At 41.4% G+C, this 18,653-nt stretch overlaps 1 protein-coding gene and 4 long non-coding RNA genes across 50 annotated transcripts in view; 3 read left to right on the forward strand and 2 right to left on the reverse strand.

Annotated features, from left to right (window-relative positions):
- Window positions 1–11,823, forward strand: part of LOC126987285 (calcium-transporting ATPase sarcoplasmic/endoplasmic reticulum type-like) — a 65,783-nt gene extending 53,960 nt beyond the window's left edge. The window contains exon 11 of the mRNA XM_050844139.1: window positions 11,677–11,823. Coding sequence (XP_050700096.1) covers window positions 11,677–11,696 — 20 coding nt within the window. The 3' untranslated portion in view covers window positions 11,697–11,823. The remainder of the gene's footprint in view (window positions 1–11,676) is intronic.
- On the forward strand, window positions 646–5,046 carry LOC126987291 (uncharacterized). The gene is made up of 2 exons (XR_007740641.1): window positions 646–835; window positions 939–5,046. It is a non-coding gene; the product is annotated as an uncharacterized LOC126987291 (long non-coding RNA).
- LOC126987289 (uncharacterized) lies at window positions 6,120–11,670 on the reverse strand. 3 transcript variants are annotated; one of them, XR_007740639.1, is made up of 2 exons: window positions 9,236–11,670; window positions 6,120–8,876 (listed from the first exon to the last, which is right to left on the reverse strand). It is a non-coding gene; the product is annotated as an uncharacterized LOC126987289 (long non-coding RNA). The 3 variants fall into 3 exon arrangements; XR_007740638.1 differs by having other exon boundaries at window positions 6,120–8,996; XR_007740637.1 differs by having other exon boundaries at window positions 6,120–9,116.
- Window positions 11,824–12,428: 605 nt separating the features above from the next.
- On the forward strand, window positions 12,429–17,786 carry LOC126987286 (uncharacterized). 44 transcript variants are annotated; one of them, XR_007740598.1, is made up of 5 exons: window positions 12,429–12,551; window positions 12,634–12,878; window positions 13,208–13,315; window positions 13,397–13,640; window positions 13,722–17,786. It is a non-coding gene; the product is annotated as an uncharacterized LOC126987286 (long non-coding RNA). The 44 variants fall into 44 exon arrangements; XR_007740635.1 differs by lacking the exon at window positions 12,429–12,551 and adding an exon at window positions 13,020–13,100 and having other exon boundaries at window positions 12,715–12,853; window positions 13,183–13,264; window positions 13,428–13,640; XR_007740631.1 differs by lacking the exon at window positions 12,429–12,551 and having other exon boundaries at window positions 12,753–12,878; window positions 13,722–14,081; window positions 14,165–17,786.
- Window positions 15,912–18,488, reverse strand: LOC126987290 (uncharacterized). The gene is made up of 2 exons (XR_007740640.1): window positions 16,136–18,488; window positions 15,912–16,071 (listed from the first exon to the last, which is right to left on the reverse strand). It is a non-coding gene; the product is annotated as an uncharacterized LOC126987290 (long non-coding RNA).
- Between the last annotated feature and the right edge of the window lie 165 nt (window positions 18,489–18,653).

Consider the following 18,653-nt stretch of genomic DNA (forward strand, 5'->3'; position numbering starts at 1 on the left):
AGTTTACCCTGCCTCAGTACACCCCTCCCCCTCCCTTTCTTTACCCTTGTTTACATACGTTTTCTTTCCCTTCTATCCTGTTTTAAAAGTTAGGCTTCTATCCCGTTTTTACTTCAATTTAGAGTTAGGTTAGTTTACCCTGCCTCAGTACACCCCTCCCCCTCCCTTTCTTTACCCTTGTTTACATATGTTTTCTTTCCCTTCTATCCTGTTTTAAAAGTTAGGCTTCTATCCCGTTTTTACTTTTTGAGTTAGGTTAGTTTACCCTGCCTCAGTATACCCCTCCCCCTCCCTTTCTTTTGCCTTGTTTACATATGTTTTCTTTCCCTTCTACCCTGTTTTAAAAGTTAGGCTTCTATCCCGTTTTTACTTCAATTTAGAGTTAGGTTAGTTTACCCTGCCTCAGTACACCCCTCCCCCTCCCTTTCTTTACCCTTGTTTACATATGTTTTCTTTCCCTTCTACCCTGTTTTAAAAGTTAGGCTTCTATCCCGTTTTTACTTCATTTTAGAGTTAGGTTAGTTTACCCTGCCTCAGTATACCCCTCCCCCTCCCTTTCTTTACCCTTGTTTACATATGTTTTCTTTCCCTCTACTCTGTTTTTACTTCATTTTAGAGTTAGGTTAGTTAGGTTACCCTCCTCGATATACCCCTCCCCCTCCCGTTCTTTACCCTTGTTTACATATGTTTTCTTTCCCTCTACTCTGTTTTTACTTCATTTTAGAGTTAGGTTAGTTTACCCTGCCTCAGTACACCCCTCCCCCTCCCTTTCTTTACCCTTGTTTACATATGTTTTCTTTCCCTCTACTCTGTTTTTACTTCATTTTAGAGTTAGGTTAGTTTACCCTCCCTCGATATACCCCTCCCCCTCCCTTTCTTTACCCTTGTTTACATGTTTTCTTTCCCTCTACCCTGTGTTTACTTCATTTTAGAGTTAGGTTAGTTTACCCTCTTAACCAGGGCTTTCCTGAGTCGTGGCTGTGGTATGGTGGACCCTAAAACGGGCTCACCATAAGACACCTAATTCGAGCTAATTGTAGGCGGTGGCGGCATTGCGCAACCCACCATGTATGCCCCGGGTCATTGTGGTGGGTGAGTGATCTTGCAGTGTGCTTATTTGTCATGGGTGGTGCTGTAAGGTCATGGCAGACTGAATTAGCTACCCACACAGTAATCACTTGTCAAATTCTCTAAAGTAGACAACAAGCGACTCTCAGGTAGATGCCACGCGTCACGAGACTGTTTAATTTTTAAGAAACACCACCCAAAAATAATGAAGTTTGAGTAAAAGTAGATATTTTTAATGGCTTTATGGGTATCGGAGGAGTGCTCTGATGTACGCTCCATGCTCTTTTCTTAGTCTCAAAATGCAGCGTAATTTTGTCGTTTCTCGGCCACTTCTCGTCTTTCCCGTAGCCCAAGCACACGGGTTAATATCCCATCTGTTGTTTTCCTTCTATGCTATCCCGCCCTTTCTCCTTCTTTCCTTATTTTCCTTCTTTTTTTTTCTTTTTCCTGTATTTTAGTATCATCAACCTCCCCTATTCCTTTTTTTTTTCCCCCTTGGACATTTTTCTCTTAACCCAGTAGCAGTGACGGGACAAATTTGTGGCTTCACCGTGTAGCAGCGATGGGACAAATTTGTGGCTTTACCGTGTAGCAGCGATGGGACAAATTTGTGGCTTTACCGTGTAGCAGTGATGGGACAAATTTGTGGCTTTACCGTGTAGCAGCGATGGGCCAGATTTGTTTCTTTACCCTTCTTCTTCCTCCTCCTCCTCCTCCTCTTCTTCCTCTTCCTCCTTCTTCCTCCCTTCCGTTCCCCACACAAGTTATCATTTTCCGACCAAGTGAAGAAAAGAAAACAGAAAGAAAACGAAGAAAACAGGAAAAAGAAAATGGAATGTGACTTTAACGGAATGAACTTACGAGACTTTGAGGATATATATTAAGTGAATGCTGTATGTGTTGACCTCCCCTCCTCTATCCCCCCCCCTCCTCCCCTTCACTACCTCCCACCCCATACCCTTTCCTACCCCCACCCACCCCCCTCGCCACCCCCAAATTTCCTTGCAGTAAAAGCATTGACGAAAGTAATATATGAATGATATACGTTAACCTATCTGTTCTCCCTCCCCCTCCCCTCCCTTTTTCCCTCCATTTCCTCCGCCCTGACCCGCTCTGACCCGCACCCCCCCAAAAAAAAAACTGACCTCCGAGCATGTGTTTTTTTTCTGCGATGGACTGAAACAAACAAACAAACAGATGTGTGGGACCATATCTATGTTTTTTTCAACTTTTTTTTTTTCTACGATCCTCCTCCTCCTCCTCCTCCTCCCTTATTCATTGCCTGAGCTTGGTTAATGATAGTAATAATAATAATAATAATAATAGCTTTTGTGACCTCTCCTTCATCATCATCATCATCATCATCATTATATATATTCGAGATTTATCACAGTCATTTCTCTCACAAGCCCTCGGATCATTGTCATTGTAAGTTGTTGTTTTCTTTCTTGTTTTTTTCCGAGGACTTGTGGGTTAGTATTACGAAGAGTGTTAGGGTCTTCTTCCTCTTCTTCCTCTTCCTCCTCCTCCTCCTCCTCCTCCTCCTCTTCTTTCTATTCATTTCTTTTTATTTTTCTTACTCCTAATTTTTCTTTCTTCTTCTTCTTCTTCTTCCTCCTCCTCCTCCTGTCATTCTCATTTTTCTCTATCCTTATTTCTTCTTCTTCTTCTTCTTCTCCTCCTCCTCCTCCTCCTCCTCCTCCTCCTGTCATTCTCATTTTTCTCTATCCTTATTTCTTCTTCTTCTTCTTCTTCTTCTTCTTCTTCTTCTTCCTCCTTTTCTTCATTTTCTTTTCCTTTCCTTCTCCTCCTTCCTAACCTTCCCTTCCCTCCTCCTCCTCCTCCTCCTCCTCCTCCTCTTCAAGATCTTCCAATACTTCCAAACAGTATTACAAAGTGCCATTATACCCCTCCTCCTCCTCCTCCTCCCCCTCCTCCTCCTCCTCCTCCTCCTCGTGCCTTCCTCGTAAACACATATCATCTCTCTCGAGGCCAAAAGAAGCAGTATTTGTATTTTTGGAAAGGGTCATTGTATCATCACCATCACCACCACCACCATCACCACCACAACCACAACCACCACCACCGAGGCCGCCAGAACCCAATGGAGGACAATGATGTCAAGTGGAAGAGTGGACAACCCTCGCCCCTTCCGTCTTTTCCCTTTTCCCTTCCTTTCCATTCCCTTCCCTTCCCTTCCCTTCCCTTCCCTTCCCTTCCCTTCCCTTCCTTTCCCTTTCCTTCCCTTCCCTTCCCTTCCCTTCCTTTCCCTTTCCTTCCCTTCCCTTCCCTTTCCTTCCCTTCCCTGCCATTTTCTTGTTTTGCTCACCCCTCCTCCTCCTCCTCCTCCTCCTCCTCCTCCTCCTCCTCCTCCTCCTCCTCCTCCTCCTCCTCCTCCTCCTCCTCCTCCTCCCACACACTCCACCACCACCATCACCACACCAGTCCTCAATCCCGAGTACTGTGTGAGTATACAAGCACATCTATTTTTCCATATATAGCTAGATGTCTCGTCCCCTTCACCCCTTCATCACCCTCATCCCATCGTCCCTTCTTCTTCCTTTCATCGTTTTTCTCTATTCCGCATCTAGATCTATCGTTTCCCTCCCTCCTCGCAGTTTCCGTTCGTCCCATTTCCCTCCGCAAGAGTTCCCAGTTTCCGATCTCTCACATTTTTCTCCTGGTTTTGTTTTTCTCACCATCTCGCTCTCATGGCATTTCCTAACCGACTCCATGTGTGTGTGGGTTTGTACGTTAGTGTGTGCGTGTGTGTGTGTGTACAGGCTAAGCAGGGACTGACTAGGCTACAGGGCTGCTAGTGTTAAGCCCCCGCAGCCCCCACTCGTCAGACCCCCCTGCGTAGCTGACACACACACCCCCATAACAATATATCGGAGATGTACACTAAAAAGATTGACCCTAGATGTTTTTTCTTGGATATTTTATTAGTCGCTGTTAAATCGCGTTTGAAAGAAAAACAAAGACAGACCCAACCCGTAACACAACCCATAACACAAAACAAGGCAGCCTGGCGCGATGGTATGTCTGTCTCTCCGTCAATCCGCTTGTCTGTGTGTCTGTGTGTTGCGTCTGCCCAGTGTTGCAGAGTGCGAGGTGTGTGTTGCCGTGAGTGTTCCGGACGTAAATAACCAAACCTATGCAACACCCTGTCCCTCCCTACCTCCCTGCCCTGGTGTGTTGCGTTTCCATTGGTGTTGAAGGCTCGTTACCTACCTGAGTCACCTGTGTACCTCTTGGGGTCATATAGATAGGTTAGGATTCTGTTTAGACCCTCGGAACTTATTTTGATTCTTCCTATAGGGCATCAGAACCTATTAGAATCAGACATACACATTCAAGACTTATTAGAAATCTTTATATATTCATTCAGAACCCATTAGAATTCTATACATATACATTCAGAACCCATTAAAATTCTATACATATACATTCAGAACTCATTGGAATTCTACATACAAGGCCTCAGAACCTATTAGAATCAGACATACACATTCAGAACCCATTAAAATTCTATACATATACATTCAGAACCCATTAAAATTCTATACATATACATTCAGAACCCATTAAAATTCTATACATATACATTCAGAACCCATTAAAATTCTATACATATACATTCAGAACCCATTAAAATTCTATACATACACATTCAAAACCCATTAAAATTCTATACATACACATTCAAAACCCATTAAAATTCTATACATACACATTCAAAACCCATTAAAATTCTATACATATACATTCAGAACCCATTAAAATTCTATACATATACATTCAGAACCCATTAAAATTCTATACATATAAATTCAGAACCCATTAAAATTCTATACATACACATTCAGAACCCATTAAAATTCTATACATATAAATTCAGAACCCATTAAAATTCTATACATATACATTCAGAACCCATTAAAATTCTATACATACACATTCAGAACCCATTAAAATTCTATACATACACATTCAGAACCCATTAAAATTCTATACATACACATTCAGAACCCATTAAAATTCTATACATACACATTCAGAACCCATTAAAATTCTATACATACACATTCAGAACCCATTAAAATTCTATACATACACATTCAGAACCCATTAAAATTCTATACATACACATTCAGAACCCATTAAAATTCTATACATACACATTCAAAACCCATTAAAATTCTATACATACACATTCAAAACCCATTAAAATTCTATACATACACATTCAGAACCCATTAAAATTCTATACATACACATTCAGAACCCATTAAAATTCTATACATATACATTCAAAACCCATTAAAATTCTCTACATACACATTCAAAACCCATTAAAATTCTACATATAAACACATAAGTTCAGCGGAAAATAAAGCGCAAAAACTCAAAAATAAAAATTCAAAACTTTAAAAAAAAAACAAAAAAACTTTAAAAAACAAAAAAAAAAAAAAAACTTAACAAAAACCGAGCCTTCAACACCCATCGAAACACAACAAGAGATTAATAATAACACCACATACACCCAGGCTACCTACCACCACCACCTCCACCTCCTCCACCTCCTCCACCTCCGTTTCAACACCCAAAACCTCGCCAGAAGCACCAGGAAATACCACACGACCCTCGACCCCAATGCCGCCACAAAACCATCAATTCCCACAACCCTAGACGAGTACCGAGGGCTTGCATAGGGTCAAATCAAAGCCCTGACCTTCCTCTACGCTGGGTCAGGTCGGCGCTGTGTATGACCCTCTGCGGCGCTTGCTATAAGGGTCAAATGTGGCACTCCTGTTTGCTCCTGACCTCCCGCCCTCCGCTATCATGTCCTTTATACTGTGATGTCATGGAATTTTTTGTTAAGAAATTAATAAACTGTTGATATGATGTGCCGTTCATCCTAATGTCCTTGTGTGCGCGTGTGTGTGTGTGTGTGTGTAACTTGTGTGTATGTATAATGTGCGTATATGTGTGTGTGTGTGTGGACGAAAAATCCTGCTTGCTTATCTGTATGTATGTGTGTGTGTGTGTGTGTGTGTGTGTGTGTGTTTGCTGTATAATTATTCCTACTACAGCCTATGCTTCTCCTCCTCCTCCTCCTCCTCCTCCTCCTCCTCCTCCTGTTTTGCGTGTGTTTTCGTAGCCAAAGCTTTTTTTTTTACTTTATTTGTCCGCTTTTCTGTGTGTGTGTTCGTGTGTTTGTGTGTTTCGCCATTGCTGTAGTGTTGCCTAACGTGTGTGCGTGTGTGTGTGAGGGCGTACAGGTGTGTGTGTTTGCGTTTGTGTGCGTGTCGAGTGCCCACTAACACACACAGCTAACGAGGAACATGAAGGTAAGACAGCAAGCCGGTTTTTGTCAGTTAATGTTGTCAGCCGCTCCGTCAGTCAGCCTTATGTCAGTGTTGAGTTTTCCCTTTAATTCTGTCAGCTTGGTCAATGGTAGTCAGGTATTTAGTCAGCCTATCTGTCAGCCAATATTGTCAGCATTTTTCCAGAGTTTCGTCAGCCGGGAAAGGTCAATGTCAGCATTTTTTGTCAGCCCTCAATTCAAGTTTTCTTCATAATTTGTCGCTCAGCATTTTGTCAGCCTGAAAATGTCAATGTCAGCCTCTTGTCAGCCTTTAATTCAAGCCTTTTAGTCAACTTCTCACTCCGCTTTTGTGTCAATATTTCCGTCAGCATTTTGTCAGGAGTTTCGTCAGCCAGAAAATGTCAATATCAGCCTCTTGTCAGCCTTTAATTCAAGCCTTTTAGTCAATCTTTCCGTCAGCCTTTGTGTCAGGAGTTTCGTCAGCCTGAAAATGTCAATATCAGCCTCTTGTCAGCCTTTATTTCAAGCCTTTTAGTCAACTTCTCACTCCGCTTTTTGTCAATCTTTCCGTCAGCCTTTTCCTCCTCTTCTTCCTCCTCTTTCTCCTCCACCAAGGGTCTGTCCATAGCCTAGCCTTATCCAGCCTTACTTAGCCTCATATATAGAGCCTTAGACAGCCCTAGACAGCCTCAGAAACTTATATATAGACAGCAAACGGAGCCTGTATGTGATATTTTTATTTTTATGCGTCTTTGTCATTTCGTATACAAAAGAAAATGTTAATGATAAAATTGGACCATTCACAAACTACCCAATGTAAATAAATACCCGTCAGAATTTAAAAAAGATCCATCGAGTCTATTTTCAATCCATCCACGCAAAACGACATTTCCAGATCCGCTTTTCCTCGTGCAATCCACTTTCGGGGACACGCACAAAATTTCGATCCTTATTACCCGCAAATTCGCCGCTGGAAATGACAAAGAACGGCATAAAAACAAAATATTCTACGACACGGCTCCAGGTCATCATAATCTTAGCCCACACGCAATGTACGTATAGATATCACGCCTTGAGCTGCTGGGATAGACGTAAGCTGCATGATGTGTGCCGAGCCTATAGCCTAAAGTTAATGTATACAAATTTAATCTTAAGTATACTCCATAGATTCATGTATTATTCTGTATATATTAATCACACCATCTTCCTTTTTCAGATATATATTTGCAGGGGTTATGTATATGTGTGAGCCTCATATGTTGGCCTGTATAACCATGCAGTCTTATATTTTCAGGCGTATGTGTGGGTATGTGTGTGTGTGTGGGTGTATGTTGGTATGTTGCCACCCCCTCCCAGCCCTTCTTTTAAACAGGATGCAATACCCCTTTCTCAGTGTGGTCATTCCTCCTGTCCTGTGTGTGGAAAGGTAAGGGAAGGGAAGGGAAGGAAGGGAACAGAAGGGAAGGGAATGGAAGGAGAGGTAATAGAAGGGAAGAGAAGGGAAGGAAAGGAAAGGAAAGGAAAGAGAAGGGAAGGGAATGGAAGGAGAGGTAATAGAAGGGAAGAGAAGGGAGCAGAAGAGAAGGGAAGGGAAGGAAAGGAAAGGAAAGGAAAGGAAAGGGAAGGGAAGGGAAGGGAAGAGAAGGAAGGAAGGAAGGGAAAGGGAAGGAAGGAAGGAAGGAAGGGAAAGGAAAGGGAAGGAAGGAAGGGAAGAGAATGAGATAGGAAGAAAGGAAAGAGAAGGGCAGGAAGGAAGGAAGGGAAAGGAAAGGGAAAGGAAAGGAAGGAAAGGAAAGGAAAGGAAGGAAGGAAGGGAAGAGAATGAGATAGGAAGAAAGGAAAGAGAAGGGAAGGAAGGGAAAGGAAAGGAAGGGAAGGGAAGGAAGGAAGGAAGGAAGGGAAAGAAAAGGACCTGAAAATAATGGAAGGAAGGGAAGAAACAGAAGAGAAAACTAGGAAAAAGGAAGAAATGGGAAATAGAAAGACAGAGAAAGAAAGAAAATGAGAATAAATACAAAAATACAGAAAATGAGAGAGAGAGAGAGAGAGAGAGAGAGAGAGAGAGAGAGAGAGAGAGAAATAGGAAGAACCAAAAGAGAAGGAAAGATAGATAAGAAGGAGAAGAAATAGGAAATGGGGAAACAGGAGAAGGAGAGAGAAAGAAAATTAAGAAAAATAAGAAGAGGCAGAAATTATGGAAGAAATTCGAGGGGGAAAAAAATAATAATAATAAAAAAAATATATATATACATTCCATACATAGACAGGAGTGGATGACCCATAGAATTAAACCCCACAAAAGGCCAGTTTGAACCTCCCTGTGTATGGCTTTGAACGCACTTTGAACCCCCTTCCATACCCCCCCTCCCCCCCCTGAGTGCGGCTTCAAGTGTGTGGTATGTATTTTGAACCCCTATAATCACTCTATGTATCTTGAACCCTCCCTCGAGTATGGATTTGAACCCTCCCTGGCACCCTTTCACCCTGTATTTCGATCCCTTATTCACCCTGCAAGTATGTATTTCGAACCCTCAAAGTCTCCTTGAACCCTCCCTTGATCCCCTTCTGAGTATGGATTTGAACCCTCCCTGGCACCCTATCACCCTGTATTTCGATCCCATATTCACCCTGTAAGTATGCATTCCGAACCCTTATAATCTCCCTGAACCCTCCCTTGATCCCCTTCTGAGTATGGATTTGAACCCTCCCTGGCACCCTTTCACCCTGTATTTCGATCCCTTATTCACCCTGCAAGTATGTATTTTGAACCCTTAAAGTCTCCCTGAACCCTCCCTTGATCCCCTTCTGAGTATGGATTTGAACCCTCCCTGGCACCCTTCACCCTGTATTTCGATCCCATATTCCCCCTGTAAGTATGTATTCCGAACCCTTATAATCTCCCTGAACCCTCCCTTGATCCCCTTCTGAGTATGGATTTGAACCCTCCCTGGCACCCTATCACCCTGTATTTCGATCCCTTATTCACCCTTAAGTATGTATTTTGATCCCACATAATCACCCTATGTATTCTGAACCCTCCCTTGCTCTCCCTTTAAGCTTATGAGTATGGATTTGAACCCTCCCTGGCACCCTTCACCCTGTATTTCAATCCCTTATTCACCCTGGAAGTATGTATTTTGAACCCTTCCTCTACACCCTTTCTCCCTAAGTATGTGTAGTGTTCGATCGCTCATCACCCTTCACCCTTTCTCTGCATTGTTGAACCCTCCCTTATCTCTCTTTCACCCTCCCTTTGTACTGTTGAACCTATGCTGTTTATTCACCCTTTAAGTTAATCTCCCTCTTCATCCTCCTCTATGTATTTTGAACTCTCCCTTATCTCCCTTTCAGCTCCCTTCATTATTGTTGAAAGTGATTTTGTTAACATTTAATTCTGTTTTTTATTACCTAGATATTTTATTTATTTATTTCCTTAAGTGGTTTGTGTCAACTCGCTTCGCCTTGTCTTTCTTTTTCAACCTGTAGACCACATTTTCTTTTTTTACATCAAGTTCTGTATTAAACTTTTCATGTCTAAACTTTTGGGTCCAATGATGAGTGTGTTTCAAAGTTTACCAGGCTATATTTTGGACCACATTCTCTCTTTTTAAAATCAAGTTCTGTATTAAATTTTTCACATCTAAACTTTTGACCCCAACGACGAGTGTTTCAAAGTTCACCAGGCTATATTTTGGACCACATTCTCTCTTTTTAAAATCAAGTTCTGTATTTAATTTTTCATGTCTAAACTTTTGAACCCAACAACAAGTGTGTTTCAAAGTTTACCAGGCTATATTTTGGACCACATTCTCTCTTTTTAAAATCAAGTTCTGTATTAAATTTTTCATATCTAAACTTTTGGGTCCAACGACAAGTGTGTTTCAAAGTTTACCAGGCTATATTTTGGACCACAATCTCTCTTTTTAAAATCAAGTTCGGTATTAAATTTTTCATATCTAAACTTTTGGGTCCAACGATGAGTGTGTTTCAAAGTTTACCAGGCTATATATTGGACCTCATTCTCTCTTTTTAAAATCAAGTTCTGTATTAAATTTTTCATATCTAAACTTTTGACCCCAACGACGAGTGTTTCAAAGTTCACCAGGCTATATTTTGGACCACATTCTCTCTTTTTAAAATCAAGTTCTGTATTAAATTTTTCATATCTAAACTTTTGACCCCAACGACGAGTGTTTCAAAGTTCACCAGGCTATATTTTGGACCACATTCTCTCTTTTTAAAATCAAGTTCTGTATTAAATTTTTCATATCTAAACTTTTGACCCCAACGACAAGTATATTTCAAAATCCTCCTAGCTATATTTTTTTGCTTAACAATCCTATTTTCCTCATACTAGTCTATATATTACTACTTTCTATATCATTTTCCTTCTTTGATTACGTCCTTGCCTAATGCTCTCCCTTCTCTTAGGCCACAACGTTCAAATCCTAAAATCTTCCACAGTTTCCCCCGTTAATATACTTTCTTTCCCATCCTCCATTAAACTCCATCACACATAGCTAGTACCTGTTATTATGTATTGCTTATGTATCTTGGTGCTGAGTTGGTGTGGTGTATCCTGGTGACACATATCATTGGCTTCCAGTGTTATGTATTTTGAACCCTCCCTTATGCTGTATTATCGTATTTTGAACCCCCCCTAATAAGCTCCCTTTGGTTGTATTTCCTGTATTTTGAACCCCTCTATAAATGCCCTCCCCTCCCTGTGTTGCTCCCAAGTCAGAATCCTCCCTTGATTGAACCCCTTTCCTCCCTTTTATCTCCTCTCCCTGCCCTCCCTTTACTCTGCTCTCAAGTAATAATCTCCCTGTAGTATGCTCCCTTTGCACCCCTCAAGTCAGAATCCTCCCTTAATTGAACCCCTTTCCTCCCTTTTATCTCCTCTCCCTGCCCTCCCTTTACTCTGCTCTCAAGTAATGATCTCCCTGTACTATGCTCCCTTTGTCCTCTCCCTTTGCACCCCTCAAGTCAGAATCCTCCCTTAATTGAACCCCTTTCCTCCCTTTTATCTCCTCTCCCTGCCCTCCCTCTGCACTGCCCTCCCTTTGCAATGCTCTCAAGTAATAATCTCCCTGTAATATGCTCCCTTTGCCCTTGTTTTCTGGCCCTTTGCCCCTTTGCCTAATAAGCCCCCTGTAATATGCTCCCTTTGCCCCTGTTTTACCCTCCCTTTGTCCCTGCCTTGCCGCTCTCAAAGGCTCCCCCAGCATGTCATAAGGCGGCCCTGTACTCAGCCTTACCCTTTGCATCCCCAGCCTTGGAAGGAAGAAATTGAATGCAACTTCCTGGTTGTTTCCGCAAGTTGGCAACCGTAAGTCTCGTGTGTGCGTACGTGTGTGTGTGTGTACCGCTGCTGTGGGGGGGGCTATAGAGCTTGTGTATAGCTATGTATGTATGTGTGTGTGTATGTATATAACCTTCTCACAAGATGCTATAGAGCTGAAAAAAGATAATTGAAAGAGAGAAAAGGAAAAGCTTGTATGTGTGTGTGTGTGTGTGTGTATGTATATAACCTTCTCACAAGATGCTATAGAGCTGAAAAAAGATAATTGAAAGAGAGAAAAGAAAAAGCTTGTATGTGTGTATGTGTGTGTGTATGTATATAACCTTCTCACAAGATGCTATAGAGCTGAAAAAAGATAATTGAAAGAGAGAAAAGAAAAAGCTTGTATGTGTGTATGTGTGTGTGTATGTATATAACCTTCTCACAAGATGCTATAGAGCTGAAAAAAGATAATTGAAAGAGAGAAAAGGAAAAGCTTGTATGTGTGTGCGTGTGCGTGTGTGTGTGTACGCTTGCAGCAGATGTAGTAAACAGAGGTTGCTAATGCTCATAACTACAGGGTGTGATAGGTTATAGCAATAGTAGTAGTAGTAATAATAGTAATAATACCAATAATAATGATAATATAATCTAGTCTTAAAATTACACCTTATCAGTTAGTGTAAGTTTGAGGTGATCATTTGTAACGTTAACGAGTATGCAGGTAATGTCCACAGGTGCTGAGATTCAAGGTAAATTTATAATAATCACTTGTTTTATTGGGTTAAGGTGCAAGGGAAAGGCTTAAGCAATGGTCTAGTTTTTGTTTAGTATGATATAGTATTTTCAAGATGTGTAGTTACGTAAGTTTTTCAAAGTTTAGCAGACTTCAGGTCTTTGCAAGTTTAAGAATGGTCAAATTAGGTTTTAATAAGATCAATATTGTTAGTTTTTTCAAAGTTTAGCAGAGTTCAGGTCTTTGCAAGTTTAAGAATGGTCAAATTGGGTTTTATCAAGATCAATATTGTTAGTTTTTCAAAGTTTAGCAGAGTTCAGGTCTTTGCAAGTTTAAGAATGGTCAAATTAGGTTTTATCAAGATCAATATTGTTAGTTTTTTCAAAGTTTAGCAGAGTTCAGGTCTTTGCAAGTTTAAGAATGGTCAAATTAGGTTTTATCAAGATCAATATTGTTAGGTTTTTTTTAACTTCAGCAGAGTTCAGGTCTTTATAAGTTTAAGAATGGTTTGGTTAGGTTTTATCAAGATCAATATTGTTAGGTTTTTTTTAAGTTCAGCAGAGTTCAGGTCTTTATAAGTTTAAGAATGGTTTGGTTAGGTTTTATCAAGATCAATATTGTTAATTTTTCAAAGTTTAGCAGAGTTCAGGTCTTTGCAAGTTTAAGAATGGTCAAATTGGGTTTTATCAAGATCAATATTGTTAGTTTTTTTTAAGTTCAGCAGAGTTCAGGTCTTTATAAGTTTAAGAATGGTTTGGTTAGGTTTTATCAAGATCAATAGTGTTAGTTTTTTCAAAGTTTAGCAGAGTTCAGGTCTTTGCAAGTTTAAGAATGGTCAAATTGGGTTTTATCAAGATCAATATTGTTAGTTTTTTTTAAGTTCAGCAGAGTTCAGGTCTTTATAAGTTTAAGAATGGTTTGGTTAGGTTTTATCAAGATCAATATTGTTAGTTTTTTTAAGTTCAGCACAGTTCAGGTCTTTATAAGTTTAAGAATGGTTTGGTTAGGTTTTATCAAGATCAATATTGTTAATTTTTCAAAGTTTAGCAGAGTTCAGGTCTTTGCAAGTTTAAGAATGGTCAAATTGGGTTTTATCAAGATCAATATTGTTAGTTTTTCAAAGTTTAGCAGAGTTCAGGTCTTTGCAAGTTTAAGAATGGTTTGGTTAGGTTTTATCAAGATCAATATTGTTAGTTTTTTTTAAGTTCAGCAGAGTTCAGGTCTTTATAAGTTTAAGAATGGTTTGGTTAGGTTTTATCAAGATCAATATTGTTAATTTTTCAAAGTTTAGCAGAGTTCAGGTCTTTGCAAGTTTAAGAATGGTCAAATTAAGTTTTATCAAGATCAATATTGTTAGTTTTTTTTAAAGTTTAGCAGAGTTCAGGTCTTTATAAGTTTAAGAATGGTTTGGTTAGGTTTTATCAAGATCAATATTGTTAGTTTTTTTTAAGTTCAGCAGAGTTCAGGTCTTTGCAAGTTTAAGAATGGTTTGGTTAGGTTTTATCAAGATCAATATTGTTAGTTTTTTTTAAGTTCAGCAGAGTTCAGGTCTTTGCAAGTTTAAGAATGGTTTGGTTAGGTTTTATCAAGATCAATATTGTTAGTTTTTTTAAAGTTTAGCAGAGTTCAGGTCTTTATAAGTTTAAGAATGGTCAAATTAGGTTTTATCAAGATCAATATTGTTATTTTTTTTTTAAGTTCAGCAGAGTTCAGGTCTTTATAAGTTTAAGAATGGTTTGGTTAGGTTTTATCAAGATCAATATTGTTAATTTTTCAAAGTTTAGCAGAGTTCAGGTCTTTGCAAGCTAAGAATGGTCAAATTAAGTTTTATCAAGATCAATATTGTTAAATTTACTCAACATTTAGTATAGCTCAGCCTTCCAAATGTTAAGAATTTTCAAAGTTAGTTTTCTCTATTAAATGAGCTCTAGGTTTTGCTACGGTACAAAAATAGAGTTTGTGAATGCGAAGGCAGATTAAGGAAAAAGCAATTATGTATTTTGAAAGTTTTAAGTCCAGTAAATTAACAATAAGGTCAGGTCAGGAAAAGCTAAATATGGTCACTATTCCTCAGTTTACATTCCGAGTCAGTTGTTCAGCTTCACAATGCTTACTCTGGGGCCAAGGCTGGGTGCTAATGGGGGTATCACACTGGGCAAATTTTCCGTGGATCTTCAGTCAAACCACGATTTCCGCTGGCGTGATTCTCATATTTCCGTGGTTTTCTGACGTGTCCACGATCTTCCAAAGCTACGGTAGATTTCACCCAAGGATGACGGTATTACTCATCATCATCATCAGCAATAACAAGAAACAAATGAGAACGACGCTAGCGGAAATCGTGGCTTGACTGAAGATGGGGGCTTCGTGGTGCAGTGGTTAGCACACTCGGCTCACAACCGAAAGAGCCCAGGTTCGATTCCCGGGCGGAGTGGAAAAATTTGGGTGGCTTTTCCGATACCCTACGCCCCTGTCCACCCAGCAGTGCATGGGTACCAGGTATTAATCGGGGGTTGTGTCCTGTCTCCTGGGGTCTGTTCCCTTCTCCTATAATTCCTTCCCCTCCTGTCTCTCTCCGGCATATGACCACAGATGTTGGGTTGTGTCCCGTCTCCTGGGGTCTGTTCCCTTCTCCTATAATTCCTTCCCCTCCTGTCTCTCTCCGGCATATGACCACAGATGTTGGGTTGTGTCCCGTCTCCTGGGGTCTGTTCCCTTCTCCTATAATTCCTTCCCCTCCTGTCTCTCTCCGGCATATGACCACAGATGTTGGGTTGTGTCCCGTCTCCTGGGGTCTGTTCCCTTCTCCTATAATTACTTCCACTTCTGTCTCTCTCCGTCATATGACCACAGATGTTGGGTTGTGTCCCGTCTCCTGGGGTCTGTTCCCTTCTCCTATAATTCCTTCCCCTTCTGTCTCTCTCCGGCATATGACCACAGATGTTGGGTTGTGTCCCGTCTCCTGGGGTCTGTTCCCTTCTCCTATAATTCCTTCCCCTCCTGTCTCTCTCCGGCATATGACCACAGATGTTGCGCCCACTAAACAAAACTTTCCAACTTGACTGAAGATGCACGGAAAATTTGCCCCTTTAGGGTGCTGGGTGCTGCCGCTGGGTGCTGGACTAGTGCTGAGATGTAATATTAAGTAATTTATGTACCTAAGAATCTTTAGTTATATATAAGGTAAAGATTTTAATTTTTTTGATATGCATTAGTGATATCTCTTTCATGTTGGGTCTAATTCTTTATATATTTGTGGGATCCGATTCTACTCTTGAAATATGGGAATAGGAATGAAAGGGCACTAGGAATCCAACTCTCCTCTCTCTGTATACATTTGAGCTTGATTCTATTCCCTTGTATATATATTTCTAGGGTCCAATTCTATGCTGTATTTACTTGTGAGGTCTAACCTATACCTTTATAAACTTGTAGGATCCAATTCTGTCTCTGTATGTTAATGAGGCTTGATTCTATTGCTTTACATATACTTGTGGGGTCCAATTCTATTACTTATATATATTTGTGGGGTCCAATTCTATTACTTATATATATTTGTGGGGTCCAATTCTATTACTTATATATATTTGTGGGGTCCAATTCTATTACTTATATATATTTGTGGGGTCCAATTCTATTACTTATATATATCTGTAGGATCTGATTCTATTACTTATATATATTTGTGGGGTCCAATTCTATTACTTATATATACTTGTGGGGTCCTATTCTATTACTTATATATATCTGTAGGATCTGATTCTGTTCCTGAAATGCTGGAATCAGAACAGAAGGAGCCAGGAATCCAACTCTTCAATTTATATGGGAATGGGAATTTATATGGGAATGCTTTCAATGTATGTTACTGACCCTCTTTAGGTGTGTGTTCGTAAGTCCGTTCATGCTTTGGGGTGTGTGTTAATATGTTGGTTCTCCTTGCAGTGCCAGAACAAGTGAAATAAGAAGCAACAGTGCCGCGCCATCATAGGCCTCGTCACTTCACCCCACTCCTCACCCCCCCCTCTGTAGATGTGTAGATATGGCCCCCCTCAGCCTACGTCCCCCACTCACACTGGGGCGAGCGTAGCAACCCGCCATAACGTGTATTTTGTATTTCCTTGGACCTGTTAACCTTCCCACATATCCTCTACTCTCTCGTCATCCGTTCGGCTATATTTTTTTTTTTATTTATTTATTTCCTGATCTCTCTATCTATCTCTCTCTCTCTAGTATTGTTTTTAGAAGCCTGACTAATGCATTTTTCCATATACTTTCTGTTTTAATTCACATTCTAGTCAGTCTTTCTTCATCTCCCTATCTCCTTTCTTTCTCTCTTTTTCTCCGTTCCGACTTCCTATCTCTTCCTTCGTCTCCTTCTTCTTCTTCTTCTTCTTCAGAGTTTTCCCTTTTCCTGGTTCTCTCTCGACTAGCCGTTCACATTTTCCTTCGCCTTCTTGCAGTTTCCTCACTAGCATTTCTCTCTCTCCCTTGGTTCTCCCTGCTAGTTTTCCTCCTCCTTCTGCAAGCTTTTTTTCCTCTTCCTCTTCCTGCTAGCCATCGTCTTCCTCTTCCCTTGTTTCTCCCTGCTAGTTTTCCTCCTCCTTCTGCAAGCTTTTTTTCCTCTTCCTCTTCCTGCTAGCTATCGTCTTCCTCTTTTCTGCGTTCTCCCTGCTAGTCTTCCTCTTCCTCTTCCTCCTAATTGCTATATCTTCCTTTTCCTCCTGCTGTTCTTGCTAGTATTCCTCTTCCTCTTTCTGCTTTACCCTGCTAGTTCTCCTCCTCCTCCTCCTCCTCCTCCTAGTAACCATAACCTTGGCTGTCTGTTGCAGTTCACAAAGCTCCCGTCAGGTGGTAGCAAAGAGCCGCTAGTCAATAGTCTCCTCGCTAGACTAACACTCCTAGCTGTAACCTGCCACCACCACCACCACCACCACCTCCTTCACCCCCTCCTTCGTGTCCTGGGCTTCTTGTGGCCATTCAAAGATCTCAGCTTCCTGAAGGAGTGTCGCAGCCCCCAGGAGGCTCCCCCCGACCCGCTCTGACCCACCGCCGCTGTCACTGGCATCGCTGGGGTCACTGCCGTAATGCGCCTCGGACGATACTGTACTTTTTTTGTGTGTGTTCGCGTTAGAGGATGTACTAGTGTAGTTTTGGGATCCCTTCTTGTTATGTGGCGGTGAAGCAGAGAGCCAGCCATCCAGCCAGCCAGCCAGCCTGTCAGCCAGCCAGTCCCTTGTCCTGGTCCGCCCGGTGCAGGCGTTGCTGTGAGCCCATTGCTCCCTCCGCCCCCGCCGCTGCCGCCGCCCTGTACGTCACCTATTCACTGTTGACGAATAGAATAAAACATTAAAACACACCACCACCCATCTCTGTGTATCTATGGACCTCTGTTTTATTTATTTATTTATTTGTCGTTTTTTTACAGCCAAGGAATGTGTCGGTCGCTGTTTCTTTGGCTGTTTTGGTTCGTCTATTTCTATGTCTTTGTCTCTGTCTCTCTGGGCCTATTGGTGTCGTTCTGCCTCTGTCTCTCTGGCCCTCTTTCTGTCTCCATCTCTGTCTCTTTGGCTTTCCTGGTGTCCTTCTGTCTGTCTCTGTTTCCCTCTTGGTGTTTCTCCATATGTCTCTGTGGCCTTCTTTTTCTCTCATTATCTCTCATACCTGTGTTTCCACCTGGTATGAGAGGGTCACCTGGTTTTGATGTCATGATGTAGGGAGTGGGTTCTTTTGTCACGTCTGCTCCAGTGGGTTCTGCAGGCTTCAATATTGTGACCTATGGGAGGGGGTCGGGAGTGGGTTCGTTCCTCATGTCTGCTCTGGTGTGTTCTGTGGGTCTGCACACTGGGAACACCTTGAGCCAGCTGGTGGTGTTGGTTATTGAAAGTGGAGAGTGAAACGGTGGTCTTCTGTGTTACCCCATCAGTACAGCTGGGAGTCACAACTGGGAGTCTGGGAATGTCTTTGCCCTTCCTAAGCCATGCTCAGTCTCGTCTGGTCTGGTAAGGTTCTTGGACTAACTTTTGCAATGGAGACTAAGCTGGTAACAGGTACGTCTCATTTCAGTTTCATTTAGTCTCTGGTTCGATGCAGACACTCAGCAATGCCCCGTGATCCTGAGAAGGCATTTGTGCCAAGGCCGTGACATGCCTCTTCAGGTCACTACGCAGTGTCCTGGTTAGTGTTGGCCCAAGAGTCCTTCAGTCCCAGGGGCCTTGCCTCCTCATGCAGCACTT

This window comes from Eriocheir sinensis, chromosome 64 (genome assembly GCF_024679095.1).
Source record: "Eriocheir sinensis breed Jianghai 21 chromosome 64, ASM2467909v1, whole genome shotgun sequence".
NCBI lineage: Eukaryota > Metazoa > Arthropoda > Malacostraca > Decapoda > Varunidae > Eriocheir > Eriocheir sinensis.